General features: G+C 33.3%; 2 protein-coding genes across 2 annotated transcripts; one reads left to right on the top strand and one right to left on the bottom strand.

The window, feature by feature from the left end:
• Window positions 1–10,669: 10,669 nt before the first annotated feature.
• LOC146931754 (uncharacterized) lies at window positions 10,670–11,804 on the top strand. The gene has a single exon (XM_085703322.1). The coding sequence runs from the start codon at window positions 10,968–10,970 to the stop codon at window positions 11,697–11,699; it is 732 nt and encodes a 243-aa protein (XP_085559448.1). The 5' UTR covers window positions 10,670–10,967; the 3' UTR covers window positions 11,700–11,804.
• A 2,235-nt stretch (window positions 11,805–14,039) lies between these two features.
• On the bottom strand, window positions 14,040–16,351 carry LOC146931755 (uncharacterized). The gene is made up of 3 exons (XM_085703320.1): window positions 16,060–16,351; window positions 15,616–15,698; window positions 14,040–15,468 (listed from the first exon to the last, which is right to left on the bottom strand). Exons 1-3 carry the CDS (start codon window positions 16,317–16,319, stop codon window positions 14,144–14,146), a joined length of 1,668 nt encoding a protein of 555 aa, XP_085559446.1. The 5' UTR covers window positions 16,320–16,351; the 3' UTR covers window positions 14,040–14,143.
• Window positions 16,352–18,456: the final 2,105 nt, after the last annotated feature.

The following is an 18,456-nucleotide window of genomic DNA, read 5'->3' on the forward strand; positions in this document are numbered from 1 at the left end:
ACATTTCCATTTCTCTCTCTTCTCCACAAAAGATCAAACCCTAACCGTTTTCCAGAAACACGATGAAGTTCATGAAGAACTTCATCCCCAAATCATAAACCCTAACTCAATTCAACCTCAATCCTTCACAAAACCGTACCAATTTCATCACCAGAAAGTTCAATTCAACAGTTATGTACAAAATCAATTCAAAATAAGATAATTTGTTACGCAGTTCTCAGAGATTCGAATTGAATCTTCATCATCGAACAAAAGTCTCTGCAATTCCAACACCGAATCCTCCAAGGGACGAAGCGGTGTGATCACAGAGACGAAGAGGTGAGAAGAAGGAGAATCGAAGAAAGAACCAGTGAAATCACAGAGACGAAGAGTGAGAAGACGAAGAAACTTCGATTTATTTTCGAAGTTTCGATCAAAATATACCTCAGAGACGAAGAAGAAGCTTCAACATCTTTCTCCTCTTTCTTTTGGCTCGAATCTCCAGTTTTCAACAGGTATATTCAAAGAACCTCCTCGTTTTTTTTTCTTTAAATCATCATCGAAGGCTCAACGGCAAAAATAAACGGTGAAACTGAATAGATCAACAAGTTTCGAAACTTGTCCTTTCGAAAAAGTTTGAAAAAGATTGAAGAAGTTCAAAGTCGAAACCCTAACATGTAGATCTAGGATGATTCACCGTTTATTTCGTAAAATCAAGTTCAGATTCATAATCAGTGTGAAAAATAACACAAGTTAGGGTTTAGATCCAAACAGATTGGAGAAATTTGAGTGTCGCCGGAATCTGGAATTCACGGCGGTGACAATGAAGATTCCGACGAATCTTCATCGTCTCCAGCCGTTTCATTCCAGAAACCGGCGGTGGAGGATGAACATTGAAGAAGAGAGAAGTGAGAGTTTCTCTCACTCGAAGAGAGAAGAGAGAGAAGGACGAGTGAAAAGTGAGCTGGACCGGTCTCCAGGCACTTATATAAGCCTGTGAACCGGTCTGGTTCACTTGGTTTATTCCCCTGACCGTTGGATCTAGGTTTGATCCATCTGGATCAATCCAACGGTCCCTGAGTCGTCCTCTGATCCGTTTCCTGCTGGTGTTTGGGCCTTAGGCCTTTGGTTCGTTTTCTGGATTTTTCCTTGCTATTTGTCTCACTGCCTATGCTTTTCACACTCCCATTCATACTAAAAATCCTTCAAAAATTCTATAAAAAAATTGTGTATGTTTCTTGTTAATTTTGTGATACATCTATGCATTTAGTTCACTGAAAATTTTGCCAAGGGGTGTTAACACATTTTCTTGCATTATTCCTTGTTTTTTATGTGAAAAACCTCTAAAAATTAGTTCAATTCTGTGCCATGTTCTTGATGACCATTTGATATACTTGATATGTGTTTCTATGAATCTCTAGTCACTGTTTGAACATAACTTTGATGCCTGTGTGTGGACCTTAGTTAGTTGCTTGGTTTACAAGTCATGTTTGTAAATAAATAGTGTAAATATGCCTAAATTCATTCAAAGTGCAAAGCTTATCATATTGCTTCGATTCTCCTTCTAAAACCTGAGTTTGTGCCTTTGGAAAATATGTTGAATTGTGAGAATTATAAGCCATATGATTCTTGCATTTTGTTTGTTTGAATTTTGGCTATATTTTGCATTGTTTTGGTTTTGTCTTGTGTTGATTTCTATTGCACTTGTTATGGTATCTTACTTGCTTTATCTTTACCATATTATATCTTGTGCTACTAACTCCTTTCATTTCATGTTCCATCATTTCATAAGCATCTTCATTTCACCCCATATTCATCTCTATTTCTTTCTTGCAACTTAATTTGTACCAAAGTTAGAATGTAAACACTTAGGAGTTGTAATATTTTCCTTTATGCACTTTTAATTTCTTGGCAAAGAGGCCATAGAATGTATCTAAGGTATGATGTAAAGGACAATGGACTCTAATGATGTACACCGACACAAGCACCGACACATGCACACACATCACTATATAGTTAGAATATGCATGTTTAGATGTATGTTTAGGATTGTATGTTTAGATGTATGTTTAGGCTTTATACTTAGAAAAATCATTTTCCAAACAAATATGAACAAACTTCACTCAAACTATTTTCTAAATAAACCTTGGGATCAAAATCCCATTGTATTTTCCTTTTATTTTCTTGATCAAATCCTAATGAACCTTAATCATACTTTGACCATATTTTGCAATTCACTAATCCAACCTCACAATTTCCTAATCCTATGCCCTTGAGGCCTCTTTCTATTCTTCAAATTCCAATTTTCAAACTTAAAATCAACCAACAAAAACAAAAACATTTTTTGAGAGAGAACTACGGTGGATTTGATCCCTTAAACGGGTACGTAGGCAAGGAACAAAATTCCTTCAATTCAACTAAAATAAAAATCCAAAAACATTCTTCTCCCTCCAATTCTTCACTTAGAAACTCTTAGGCTTAATATTTTCTTTTCAAATAGCATTTAAAAATAAAGCGCGCGCGTAGAAATTAAAGACGGTTCCTATAGGATACTATAGTCGTTATGGGTGCCTAACACCTTCCCGTAGCGAAAACAACTCCCGGACCTCGATTCTCAAGGGTTTTTGCTTACTTTTTCCCTTCCCAAGAAAAATAAGATATCACCGGTTAAAAAGGTTCAAACGTAATCAATGTTTGACACCCGAAAACCAAGATAAAACACTTGGTACTTGGGTGAAGAATCCACTCAGTATCATAGGCAAAGAACCTGATGAATTCCTGCCTAAGGAGCTGCATCTGATTATTCCTTCTGAGATCCTGGAGAAGATTGATGCACCTAACCTGGCTCTAGCTTAGGAGAACAAGGTGCTCAAAGAAGAAAATGACAGGCTTGAAACAGAGCTACTAGAGCAGAAGCTGAAGATATCAAAATTGGAAGCTGATATGCAAGAAGCCAAGATCAGAGAAGACAACTACAGAAAAGATATGAACAAGAAGTATGCTGATGTTCAAGAGCTTCTGAAGAAGATTTTAGAGAAATAAGCCAAACCCATAGTTGCACACTTTTAGCTTATTTTTTTTGTCTCTTTAGGCTTTTAATATTCTTTGATCATCTCTGCTTCTGACTTAGTTTTTTTCGCTTCTGATATTATAAGCTTCTGAATTCTTCCTGCTTCTGAAAATCTTTAACTGTTTATACCTTATGTGTTATTATTTGCTTTGATAATAATGCTTGCTATGCTTGTTTATTTAATCTTTGAAGATGGTTAATATGCTTTAAAATAATTTGAATTATGCTCTGAACCTTTAATCTTATGTTTTTCTCATCTCTTCTTTTTGTTTATGTCTTTTTGCTAATGACAAAAGGGGGAGTATATGTGATAGTATTTAAAGGCTCTGAGCCCCATTAATAATATTTGAAAATTTTGAAAAATTTCTATCTTTTTGTTTTACCTTTAAAAGGGTGTATCAAAAAGGGTGAAGTATCAAATTTCAAATAAAATTAATTGAACCATTCTTCTTATCTATAAGTCAATTCTTTCAATTTTTTTTTTTGCTCTGATATTATTGTGCGAAAAATGAATTTAATTAACCTGGATAGAACATAGGGGGAGCTTACAAACCTCACCTTAAAGACTATCAGACTCAGGGGGAGTTAGAGCTTACAAACCTCAGACTCTGAGCTTACAAACCTCAGAAACCCCAAAGTCAACTCGTTAATTAGATTAACAACAATTGACCAATTTTAAATACTATTGTTTGTCATCATCAAAAAGGGGGAGATTGTTGGAACAAAATGTGTTTAACAATGAACCTCAAAGAGTTTTGATGATAACAAGGTATTAAAAATTGTAAATTGGACTAGCTAATATTTGTTCAAGTGTACAGGACCATAGTTAAAAAGTTACATCATTAATTGGTTCTGAATGAGAAAATAAAGAGCAAATGAAAATGAAGCTTAGACGATTCTGAAGGCAATACGCTCCTGAAAGTGGAAAGCGCTCCTGAAGTCAAGCTGCTCCTGAAGAGAGTAAAACGCGCTCCTGAAGAAATAGTGCTCCTGAAGACAAGAGGTCCAGAAGCCACATTATCAGAAGCTGCACCATCAGAAGCTGCAGAAGCTGCTTCATCAGAAGCTGCCTCATCAGAAGTCATTTCATCAGAAGCTGAAGATCAACTGGATTTGCAGAAGATTCAAAGATTGAAGAATCTACACTGCAAAAGCTGTCTATTGGACTCGAAAACACAGCAGAAAATTAGTGGAACTTTGCAACGGTCATTTCAAAGGTGTTTGAAGGCATGTGCTTGCAATTTGGACGAAAGCGTTGACATTGTACCTTTGTACGAACTGTACAACCACCTTCTCCACTACTCTGTTTTATGTCCACGCTACAAGACAAGAAAACAGCTTCAGAATACGGCTTCGCCTGCATAGATGTTCCTTTAGATAAGGAATGTATTTCAAATTTGTTCTTCATAGGACAACAACCAAATCAGGCAAAATATCATTGGTGAAAGATCAAGCTTCAACAACGACTCTTTGGTGTGCTGGCAATTTCACAACGTCTCTTTCACACCTCTATATAAAGGAGTGAAGACTTAGAGTTTTGGTAATGCAAGAACGCTGAACGAAAGACTCACAACATTTTTTACAAGTGCCAAACCTCTGCTGAAATTGTTCTGCATTCACTTAGAATTTCTGTGTCTCAAAGTCATATCTTAGAAATTCTTAAGTCCATTGAGTCTGTATCTGATTTATATTGTGAGCACCTCTGATTGTATATCAAGTGTTCAATCTTAAACAATTTTCTGTGTAATTTTGTTTAGTTAGGAAGTCTCTTGCAGTTGTGCTTGAGCAGGAAGTCTCTTGATTGTGTTCTTGACCAAAGGAAGTCTCTAGCTTGTGTGCTTGAGCAAAGGAAGTCTCTTGCTTGTGTGCTTGAGCAATTGTAATCAGATATTACTCTTAGTGAAATCTCCTTGGAAGTGCAAAGGGGACTGGACTACTTCCGGATTGTGGAAGGAACCAGTATAATTGCTTTGTGTCGTTCTTCTTCTCTCTCTCTCTCTGTTTTATTCCGCTGCATTTAGATTCTGATCATCACTTCAGAAGTTGTCTCACTTAGCTTCTGATCAGTGTGTTCAGTTTTTAGGAGAAACGAAGAATTTTTAAAAACACAATTCAACCCCCCCCCCCCTGCAGAAGCTGCTTCATCAGAAGCTGCCTCATCAGAAGTCATTTCATCAGAAGCTGAAGATCAACTGGATTTGCAGAAGATTCAAAGATTGAAGAATCTACACTGCAAAAGCTGTCTATTGGACTCGAAAACACAGCAGAAAATTAGTGGAACTTTGCAACGGTCATTTCAAAGGTGTTTGAAGGCATGTGCTTGCAATTTGGACGAAAGCGTTGACATTGTACCTTTGTACGAACTGTACAACCACCTTCTCCACTACTCTGTTTTATGTCCACGCTACAAGACAAGAAAACAGCTTCAGAATACGGCTTCGCCTGCATAGATGTTCCTTTAGATAAGGAATGTATTTCAAATTTGTTCTTCATAGGACAACAACCAAATCAGGCAAAATATCATTGGTGAAAGATCAAGCTTCAACAACGACTCTTTGGTGTGCTGGCAATTTCACAACGTCTCTTTCACACCTCTATATAAAGGAGTGAAGACTTAGAGTTTTGGTAATGCAAGAACGCTGAACGAAAGACTCACAACATTTTTTACAAGTGCCAAACCTCTGCTGAAATTGTTCTGCATTCACTTAGAATTTCTGTGTCTCAAAGTCATATCTTAGAAATTCTTAAGTCCATTGAGTCTGTATCTGATTTATATTGTGAGCACCTCTGATTGTATATCAAGTGTTCAATCTTAAACAATTTTCTGTGTAATTTTGTTTAGTTAGGAAGTCTCTTGCAGTTGTGCTTGAGCAGGAAGTCTCTTGATTGTGTTCTTGACCAAAGGAAGTCTCTAGCTTGTGTGCTTGAGCAAAGGAAGTCTCTTGCTTGTGTGCTTGAGCAATTGTAATCAGATATTACTCTTAGTGAAATCTCCTTGGAAGTGCAAAGGGGACTGGACTACTTCCGGATTGTGGAAGGAACCAGTATAATTGCTTTGTGTCGTTCTTCTTCTCTCTCTCTCTCTGTTTTATTCCGCTGCATTTAGATTCTGATCATCACTTCAGAAGTTGTCTCACTTAGCTTCTGATCAGTGTGTTCAGTTTTTAGGAGAAACGAAGAATTTTTAAAAACACAATTCAACCCCCCCCCCCCCCCCCCCCCCCCTTGTGTTTTTCTCACCTTCATGTTTAACAAAGGCTTTTTCACCATAATTCTGACTTTACTTTCTCGCCTCAGAAATATCAACTTCACTAGGCAAAACACATCTTCTGTAACGAAGGATGTATTCAATAGGCAGAACACCTCATAATATTATTTTATTTTATATATATATATATATATATTTATTTTTTTTGAAGAAATTTATATTTATATTTATATTCACATGATTAAGTGTATATCAATTCCATATTAAAATGATAACGTTGCATCCATGAGACAATTTCATATATTTTCCTCTAGATTATTAGCATGTAATATTTTCAAATTTTATAAATTAAAAAAAATGTTGAAATAAAAAAAAAGTAATGAGATCAGTTTAAAAAAAAAACATTGAAATTAGGTTAGAAAAATGCAGTTTTGAAATGGGGAACCAAAATTGCACGATTCAAAATAGATGGATTAAAATTGTGATTTTGTCAAAATAAGGGTTCAAAACTATATTTAAGTCTTAAAACTATTGCTAAACAAGTTATTCCAGTATTTTTTTTAAAATATTCTATGTAACTAAATAACGAACATATATATAGTTTTCAACCAGCAATAGACGTGTCTCACTTCCAACCTCATAAGCTTCGTCATAAGTGATGTAGATTTTTTCAAAAATAAGTATTTTTATATTGTTTTCACAAGGACTAGTGTGATATTATGAGCCGTTCAACATAAATTATCATTTTAAGTTAGGGTTTAAATGATTGTTTGTTATGAAAACCTAATCGAAATATAATGCGGTAAATGAAACGGGATTTGATAGAGACTTAAAAACTGCTGCGATTAGACTTCATTGACCAAACTCGCATATATCGTCATGATCACGCACATAGATTCTAGCTATTACTCGATATTACCACATATCCTCGACAACATCATTTATGTCTAAATAATCTCGTGAACTCAACCATATTGTTTAATCGACGATTTCTCAGTCTATTAAACAATACAATAGCATTAAGATTTGATACATAATGTGATTATCAAAATGATAATGATTATTAGTGCAAACCGCAGTTAAACGAAAATCAACGAACAAGAGAATTGACTATTTTAATTCCAACCGACCATGCATTGTGTAAATGGGACTACTATATTATTAGTTTTTATTAAAAAATAATTTTAACTGCAACCATGCCCTGTATTCCGCAAGTGTGAGTGGTGTGTTGTTACCTCTCTATTAAAAAGTGCAAATCAAAATGCCACAATTACACACATTCGTATATTTTCGCACAAAAAGATTTGTACTATATAGCACTACCGTTATCAAATCCTAAAACCATTTCTAACATTTAGGGTTTAATAGATGTTATTCTAACCTAGATTCAAAAAGTATTTTTCAATAACAATCCAAATCCATAAGATCACTACATAGAAAGCAAGAATAACATCAATGATCATGAATAACTAGAATCATATATTGTTTAGATCATAAAGAATACATACTAGTTGTGTACAAAATTACAAAATTTAAGGTACTTTCGCCTCCTGTAATTTGAGAGAATTTTGGTTTACCCCTTTGTCATATATATCATCAATTTTGTACAGTCAAAATTCATGAAGGTCCAAAATCAAAGAATCTTTAAATTATAGGGTTAGAATCTAAACAAATTTCTTTACAAAGGGTAAATCGGAAATCACTAATATTACAGGAGGTAAACATGTATTAACCCTTTAATATATCAAATAAAAAACAACTTTTATCGCGTTCATATTTGCTCCATTTATTTGCTTCTATTATTGGTCATTTATGATATATGGATGAACATAAGTGGAAGATTAGTGAGATCTATTAGTGAAGTCCACTTTTTAAATTGGATAACGCTAATCTTTCACTTGTGTTTATCTTTCTCATAAGTTCAAGAGATGTCAGTTTAATGGTTAGAGTTTGACTTTATATTCTTAAGGGACAAAGTTTGAATATCAGACAATTGTAATATGACCATTAGTGCCACTTTTATAATAAAATTTTTCTCTTCCCCAATTTTTTTATTAAAAAGAAACACATTTCTCTCTTTGATGGTTAATAAATAAACGTATATAATCCTTAAAAAAAATAAATAAACGTAGATAAATAGAGCAAATCAGACTCATTTTTATCAATTCACTATTTGAATAAGGTTATAATTCTCTTCATCTCTCAAATAAATGGAGAGTTTCATTTGGAGAAAGATAGCTAAAATGAATTTTAACACGTGTAGTGTCAAATTGGTTTTTTTTTTTAGGGTAAATACAGACTTTGGTCTCTTAACTTATTTTTGCGTTTCATTTTGGTCCCTTAACTTTAAACTGTCTCAATTTAGTCCCATAAGTATCTCTCTGTTTACCAAAGTGGTCCCTTCCGTTAATTTTTTCAAAAAACGTTAACTGTTTCATCTTTGTTTTCAAATTGGAAGATATTAGCGTCGGCCTAGCCGAGGCTACACATTGAAAAACCCAGAAAATCAAAACAAATAAAATTAAACCCACTCTTTAATCACTATATCACCAGCATCATCTTCATCAATCATCATAAACCCCATCCTTATACCCCATCATCATAAAAGCTCAAATCCATTACTTCCAAAACAAACATACCCAAAATCATATTTGTCAAAACAAAACTCCTTCTCATTTCCAAAGTTCTAGTCCATTATTTCTCAATGCCTTAACTCCACAATCCACACCCTTTCTTTCTTTCTCCACGTGTTGGTTGTATAATACTCAATCTCCAATTATACAAACACTTGTCCCTCTCCTCTCTTCTTTACCTCACGTGTCCCTTGCCTTCTTCACCATTCATCCATTAATTGCCAAATCTTGCCAATTGCAACATACAAGCACAAATTCATGATCATTGGGACTTTGGGAATGTATGTCAGCTTAACTTTTCTTCCTCCTTCTTAACTGGCCGAACCCTCTTCCTCTTGTTACTCCTTTCGTACTTTGTGAATGCAAGTATGAGTAAAGTATGCAATGAGTTTAAGCTTTTATGAAATTGTTAGGGCTGAATTGGGTGTTTGATTTTTGAGCTGAAGCTGTTTGAAATTAAGTTTGCATAAGCTGTTATGTTATTGCAGAAATCATTTATGGTAAGTTCCTCATAATTAGAGCCCACCTTGGGATATTTTTGACTATTTGTGTGTATAATTGGACCTTGATTATGTTTGGTTGCTGCTGTAGAGTTGGATTGAAAATTGGGTTGTTATGGATTATTTGAAATTAAAGAAAGGGATTTATGGGATAAACACTTGTCTATTTTAATTTATCAAAGATGGTGGTTGTGGTTGAATTTGGATATGGAAGGTGGTGGTTGTGGTTGAGAAAATGCAGAATTGCAGGTCTTCCAATGTGTAGCCTCGGCTAGGCCGACGCTAGTATCTTCAAATGTGCCACTTGGAAGCTTACCTTGCCAAAGTTAACGTTTTTTGAAAAAAAAAAACTAACGGAAGGGACCACTTTGGTAAACGGAGAGATACTTATGGGACCAAATTGAGACAGTTTAAAGTTAAGGGACCAAAATGAAACGCAAAAATAATTTAAGGGACCAAAGTCTGTATTTACCCTTTTTTTTATATCTATTTTTGAAATTATTTAAAATTCCTGTTAAATTATCAAATTTAGAATTAAACTTAAGTTTGTATCATTTATTTAAATAAAAAACTATTCAATTTTTAAAAAATAATTTACTTTTTATTTTCTGATAAAAAAAATTGTGATAATTGTTTAAGATGACAAATACTTAATGATTACAATGACAATGACATAACTTATAAATATCTAACATTAGTCAATCCAAACTCTTAATAGGATTATCGATTGCTTATAATTTTCCATTGCTAATAATATTTCCGTTTCACTCATCGCTTTACAATAATACATGTTCAATTTTTTACCCTTTTGTATGGATCCAAGCGGGTGACTGCCGAGCAGCAGCACTGCTCGCCCTGGCATAGCCGTATGATTTCGTCACAGATTGTACAATAGATACATACCGGTACTACTGGTCCACTATCGCTAGCCGTATGATTAGCTATTATGCTTGGTAGTAAGGTGAGGAATGATAGCAAGACTTTTCTTATTTTTTTACTGTATAATCCAAGTTTGGTTGGAAGGAGAAATCCACATTGCGTACGCACAAACTCTTCTATAGTGGTCGGTTAAATGATTGTGTGAACTTCATATCAATAATATGATGGTAAAAAATAATGATAAATATCAACAAAAATAATAATAATAATAATAATAATAATTTCTTCCAAAAAAAAAATAATAATAATAATGAAAGAAAAATAAAAATTCATTCAAAAAAATCTAAATATATTTTTATAAGAAACAAATCATAATATTAATGTTAAATGTAGTACAAGCAATAAGACAGTCGTATGAATTTTATGATTTTCACAAAACCGACAAATTACCAAGAAATCTTCCTGAAACTTCTCAAAGTGCATATTCGAATAAAATGGGAATAAGCCAAAAACAGAAAACCATAGGCAATTAATTAAGAAAGAAATGTCACTCTCCATATACATAAAATAAAAATAAATATACATATTGACAATTTCTCTTCTTATCTCCAAACTTATAACTCTCTCCAACCTTCTCATATCTTTTATAGAATCCAATTCCAATTTCAAACCATTCACTTGTCACACACAACAAAGTAATGTCTGCAGAACAAATTCTAACTTTGTTAGATTCCTTTTGGTTTGAAACAACAATTCTCACCAACAAAAATCCTTCAAACTTTCACACAAAAGTTGAAGAAATTCTTCCTCAAGACACAAATCTCTTACTTGTTCCAACTCCAAACCTTGATGTTAGGTTCTATAGTGAACAAAACTTGAGCATCATAGGATCAGTTTTCTCTGATTCTCCATCACCAAATTCAGTCCTCACCTCATCAAAGCTAAGAACAATCCCTTCTGAACGAGAATTCGGAGAATTCTCAAAGGAGACTAGTAGTGAAAATCATCATCAGAAGGAAGATGTTGCATACACTAAGAAAAAACAAAGCCAAAGTTATAGAAGAAGGAGAAGGAAAAGTAGGAGTTTATCAGAACTTGAGTTTAAAGAGCTAAAAGGGTTTATGGATTTGGGTTTTGTGTTTTCTGAGGAAGACAAAGATTCAAAATTGGTTTCATTGATACCTGGTTTACAAAGACTTGGAAAAGAAAATTATGACGTAGAAGAAGGTGAAGATGAAGAACATAAGAAGATTGATGAACATGTTTTATCTGATCATAAGCCTTATTTATCTGAGGCTTGGGATGTTCTTGATCAAAGGGAGAGAAAAAATCCATTAGTGAATTGGAGGGTACCAGATAAGGGTAGTGAGATTGACATGAAAGACAATCTTAAATTCTGGGCTCATGCAGTTGCATCCATTGCTAGATAACAATGACCAATGAAAGTTTTCATTTTCTTGTGAAAGTTCTTAATGCAAATTTGTTTCATGTAATTTTAGATTTTAACTAGAATAATAAATGTACATATTTTTCAAGCTTTTCTTGGACACTAAAACATTTCTGGACAATGGTATTAACCTTTTGTGAGGGCATTTATTTTCCTCTATAGGTTACTTCCAATAGAATTAACCTTAAACAGTTGTTCAATAGGCCCTCAAAATTGCTTACATTTTTTAGCGGAATTTTCATATAAAAACAGCCGATCAGAAGTTACAATCTAATCCCGAACGAAATCAAGAGGTATATTGAGCAACCATCTTAATCATATTCAAGATGTAATGTATCTCTTTCAACTGAAATTCAAATTTTGGTTCGTCACAAGTCTAAACCCTCTTACCAACCTATTCAACCAACCTAATCTTTATTGGTGCCTTTTTTAGGCTTTCGATGAAAAATCTTGATTAGTTTATTTCATGTGCGTGGTAAGGAACTTCAATAGCACAAAGGCACGTTGTTTGGTTTAATTTGTCTTTTATGTGCTCAATAATTGAGCAATACAATATAATACAGGGAGAACATTATACTGTTATTATAGATGTGGTGGACAGGAGGTTAGATATCACCCATGTTACTTAAATAATGTTGTTTATTTAGTGAATAACAAGAATGGTTGAGGCATTGGGTTCAAGAGAAAGAGACAAGTAGACCCACTCATCATTATTTCACTCTAGCTAGTGGAGGTTGTCTTTTTTAGAATTGTGTTGTTGTGATTGAAAATGTTTTGTCCAACGTGAACCACAAGTTAAATAAAATCAAGAAGAGAAATGGAAGTTGAGATAACACCACTTGCTATCTACTTATGGCTTTAAATCACACCAAGAGTCGTGTTATGAATTGTGATGCTTGAAATATTTTTAATACCTTGTTTGAAACCAAAACATTTTAAAATGATTAAACTCAGACTTATCAACTATGCTTCTTCATTTCTTGATGAAAAAGTTTATTTAGAAGTCAAAGGTATTCGATCTTACTTAGTAAGTTACATATATTAAATGTAAGTAAGGAAAAAAAAATCCTTTTGAAATTTCTCAGATTCTCTAAAAATAGGTAAGTATATTAGACAGGGTCAATGGGAAGAAGTTAAAGTGAAATTTCGAGTTTAGGATAGGATATATACAATATTGGAAGTAAACGTGTGTTTGTAAAATCATTGAATAAAGAATTCAAATTAGGACATACTCCCTCCGTCCCGGTTTAAGTGACCCATTTCCTAAAAAAAAGTGTCCCAAAATAACTGACCCATTTTACTTTTCAACACTATTTTTCCAATTTTAACCCTTATAAATGCTTTTAACTCAATCATTACATGGAAAGAAAAATTTAGATTTGTTGCTCCCCATGCAAACTTTTCGTAGGGGCACCCAACAGGAGCCGTAAAGCATTTAATGTAAAGGCACATGAAACTACAACAAGGTACTAGTACTGTACATGAGTAAGTTTCACCTGTAAAATATGAAGAGACGTTTAAAATAGAATAAATAAAGGTAACTCATTTCCTGCTTATGGAGTACTTGTAAAAAAAAGGAAAAACTAATTACAGAACCATGTCTACTAAACTAGTCATTGATAGTGTTGAAGATGATTTTGAAGTAGAAAGAGTGGAAGATTCTGTAGAGTTGGAGAATGATGCACAAGAATATGACTTTGAAGATCAAAAAGTGAAAGACTCTCAAGATTTAGGGAGAGATGCAAATGAAGATGGCCTTGAAGTAGAAAGAGTAGAAGACTCTTTAGATATGGAAAGCGATTCAAATGAAGATGGTATTGAAGTAGAAAGAGTAGAAGACTCTTTAGATATGGAGAGTGATACAGATGATGATGGTATTGAGAATAATAACATAGCAAGGTTGCCTGCACATCATGATTTTGATTTGAATTTGCCTGCACATCATGATTTTGATTTGAATGATTTGCCGATGGAAGATGAAGGTTTAGAAGAAAGAGACTTGCATGAGGAAGAAGATGAAGGTTTAGAAGAAATTCAATTGCATGAGGAAGAAGATGAAGGTTTAGAAGAAATTCACTTGCATGAGGAAGAAATCAAAGAAGAGGTGAAGAACATGTTGAACATTTACGTTCCAAGTTTTTTTTAAGGTTGAAGTTTATGCTTTTTATTTTGCTTAGTATATGCTGAAATCGTAACTGGAGTTGGAATCTATCGTTAACGGTTCTGTTTTGTAGTTTGTCAGGCATGTACTGGAGTATGGTTTATGGTTTTCTTTATGTATTGGAATATTAAATGTGCAGCACAAGAGTATTCATTTTTATAATTCAAGTAAATGAGAAGATTAACATAAAATTTTGAAAAGATAAACATTCATAGTTGCAGTAGCGACAAGGGAAAGTAGCAATAAGGGAAAAGATTAACATAAAATTACTCTAAATACTTAAGTACATCCTCCACTAATGTTGCATCACATTTCAATCGGGTAGGAAGCTTTCCTTGACGTTCCAATTTTTTCTTCTTTAAATGCTGGAGTTTGTACTTGTTGCTACCTCCTTTCTTCATGATCTCAATCATACACGACTGCAGAGTTAGAAAAATTCGATTTGACTTCACTGTTGAAAATGCTTCAAATGAATTTTCAACTGCTTTCACAAGTTCATCAATAGAATTAGGCGCCTCCTTATGTTGCAAGGATTGAATAGCATTAAAAAAACCAAGATCTAAAACATTTAAATCTGGAGAGTTTGCCGGTTGACACATCAAACGTATATCAAATCCATCTTGTGAAGCCACTCGACGAAAGTCCTCATCATTAATATCAATGTGTGTTCTTGCATTATCTTGTTGAATAAATATGGGAAAACCTCTTTCCTCTATTGGCCATATTTCCTTCATGGCAGGTACAACTTTATCGATCATGAATGACTTAATAATTGGTCTAGTAACGGAAGTTATTGGTTTGGTTTCTAGAGTTCCGGATGCTCTATTAACACTATTCCTTTTAGCCGGCTCTTGTGTGACCAAGGGAAATACACCAATTTTTCCAGAAAATATTTCACGTTTCTGTGCATCAAACCTTGGGCGAGCTACAACAGTTAAGAACATAACTTTTTCAATAAAATTTTTACTTTTACAAGCGCGTATTGGATCTTCTTCATCCGGTAGCAAATAGTAATTCTCGGACTTTTTTGTCCTATAAAACCACTTCTCATCTATATGAACCATGTTATACATCCCTACAAAAGTTGGATCATGTGGCAGACTAGTAGGGTCAAGCATTGATAGACAAAATTGCAATCTAGCTCTTTTGTTCTCTTCCTTCAAATAAGGCTTTATAGCATTTGAATGCCTTCTTATAACACCCGACTTTAGAGCCCTATGCAAAGTGCTCTTACTCACATTCAATGCATAAGAAGTAGATCTAACAGATGTCCTTTTATGCAAAGGGATATCACGAATTCCATCGAAATCAATTTGAGTTTTCCTGCGACCACAATTTTTTCTTTTATGGGACACATTGACATGAACACCACTCTCTTTTCCTCGTTTCCAAATACGCTGAATAGTACTTCTTGAAACTCCAAAGTGTGACCCCACCATATCAAGTGTCCCTTTTATAAGTCTTCCCTCAAAACTCCTACCTAAAACAACATTAAATATTGCCATTCTATTCTCATTCAACAAATTTCTGGAACTTCTTCTTGGTGCTTCCAAAACTTGCGAACTTGTCACATCATTGGCACTAATTTCTCCTGCAAATAATAAAATAATTATACTAGTTTTTTTAACAAGAAACAAATAATTATAGCTGTCATTTACGAATACCATATAAATTAATTAATCATATAAATTATATAATTAATCATACTACTAGTAATTAATTATATATTTATACATACCCAAATGTGAATCTGATGCAGGCAATATCTCTTCTTGCTCATCGTAGAAATCACAAGTAATTGAATGCGATGAGGAATTTTGTGTAAATGAATTATCTGAATTATATATAAACATTACTAGTAGTGATAAAATATATAATAAAAAATTTGTTACGGTGCAGCTATTAAAAATAAAAATAAAAACGTTGAGTGTACATTTACAGGAATTTTATTTGTACATACCCAAATGTGAATTTGATGCAGACGATATCTCATCTACCTCATTGTTGAAGTCACAAGGAATTGAATGTGATGAATTTTGTGGAAATGAATCAGCTGAATTTTACACATTAAAAAAATAAAAATATGTAACAATATGGTGCAACTGGAGTATAATAAATAAACGGTAAGTGTGTCTATATATAACAAACACATACATAAATACAAGAATTCATCTATATATATATATACTTACTGGTGTTTGAATTTGATTGTTGCAATATTTCTTCTATCTGTGTATCATCTTCAATGAATGGCTCATCGTTTAAGTCAAAAGGTAAAGAATTTTTTGATGGACTTTGATTAAAACCAACACCTAATTCTTCAATACTAACATTCAGATCTGGTATGTAATATTGTTGTCTTTCTTGGTTGCTTTCACTAGAGCCAATATTTTCATTTAAATCTATTTCTCTTAGAGACATTTTTTTGAATTTGTTTTGCATATAGGATATGTATTGTTACCATTACAACTCATGGTTTTATAGAATTAAATTGGTGGGAAAATTATTTTGAAAATGAAAATTTGGCTAAATGGCGCAATAACAAATTTGGCTAAGGAAAAAATGGCCCAAGACAATATTGTACACATGCATAGCATTAATGATGGTATAGCATTAATGATGGTATATTTATCTAGGCAATTGGACTTCAATTAAATGCAACAGCAGGTTTTGTCTCGTTGAGGTTATTGAAACAAGAGAAACAAATCATTGCTTTTATAAGGGTAATTTGGTACAAATATTTTCTCTCTCTTTCATTTATACACTTTTCTTAATCTGTGTGAAAAACCAAAGTAGGTCACTTAAACCGGGACGGAGGGAGTATTAAGGAACTTAGAAGTTTCCTAATGAAAGTTGACATTGTGACAATTAGCCAAATTAATTTGTAGTTTTATATTATATTTGCAAATCAATATCTTAAAAATCGAGCATTTAATCTCAACTCTCGTTTAAAAAAATCGAACCAAACCAAACGAAACTTTCAAATCATGGTTAATCACTCGGAATAGGAAGAAACAACGATCAAACAGCTCAAATAACCAAACTGTAAATGTTACTAGTGACACTGCAATTTGGTTTCTTGTGAAAACAATGTACTCCCTCCGTCCCGGTATAATTGACCTACTTTGGTTTTTCACACAGATTAAGAAAAGTGTATAAATGAAGGGGAAAGTGGAATATATTGTATTGGGAATGATAAAAGTAGTATTATTTAGTGTTATATTGTATTGGGAATGATGAAAGTTGTATTGAAAATTGAAATGGGTCAGTTATTTTGGGACACTTTTTTTTAGAAAATGGGTCAGTTATTCCGGGGACGGAGGGAGTATATAATATGGTAGAAGCTCCGTACAAAAAATCTATTATGTTCGTTTTTGTTTGATAGTACTGCCAGAAAACTGGGACCTTAACAGCATAAAAAATCGTTATTTTAAATAAATGATGTATGTGGTCTACTATATAGACCACATACATCATTTATTGAATGAACCTAAAAAGTCAAAATTTGCTTATAATAGTGACCGGAGGGAGTATATTATACCAAGATTGAGTCACGTGCAACAAAATGATTGTCATCAGAACACATTTGCTATTATTTTAGATAAAGATCATACGTATGCAATGACACTTGTCAAAGAATATGCTTCTAAATTGCAATGCTACAGTCAATGATTTCAAGATACGCTTACAAAAGATTACTACCTCCGTCCCAATTTAATTTACACAATTTTGTTTTTCACACATATTAAGAAAAATGTATAAATAAAGGGGAAAATGGAATATATTGTATTGGGAATGATAAAAATAGTATTATTTAGTGTTATATTGTATTGGGAATGATGAAAGTTGTATTGAAAATTGAAATGAGTCAATTATTTTGGGACACTTTTTTTTAGAAAATGGGTCAGTTATTCCGGGACGGAGGGAGTAATATTTATAATGTAAAATACTTTTGATACTATAATAATCCTTATCCCTTTAAATCCGGGAAATACTTGTGTGACATTAATGTCACGGTGACATTAAATCTGGGCCACACATTATGTGACATTAGATGTGTTGTGTGACCCAGATACAATGACACTGACAATGTGTGGCCCAGATGCAATGGCACGGTGACATTAATGTCACCAAAGTGCCACCCTTTAAATCCTTGGTAGAAATAAATGAGTAGTACACGTCAATTCACATATATCTGACATTCATTGTGTCATCTACATTAACCTTTAGCTGATAATAATTTTCTATTTCATGTAAATCAATATATCTTCAAATAAATAATAATAAAATGACAAAGTTACACATCAAGGGATGCATGTAAAAAAAAGCTTTTATTCTATTTACCCTTGTATATGCTGCTATAAATCATGTATGTTTGTTATATCTTACTTACTCTAAAAGCTAATTAGGTCAAGCTATTGCTTAGCCCTAATTACTTTGCTAATTTCCCTCCAAAGTCATTAACCAAAGAGTGCTTTGCAAGCTAAGGCAGACTAATTAATTGCTTTGGCATGGTTTGAATTTCGAATTTCCCTCCTAAAGAGCACATGTGACATTTGTTATGCCAACTACTCCAATA

Source organism: Medicago sativa, chromosome 4 (genome assembly GCF_051527215.1).
Source record: "Medicago sativa cultivar Bolivia chromosome 4, Bolivia_mono, whole genome shotgun sequence".
In the NCBI taxonomy this organism is placed as follows: Eukaryota; Viridiplantae; Streptophyta; class Magnoliopsida; order Fabales; family Fabaceae; genus Medicago; species Medicago sativa.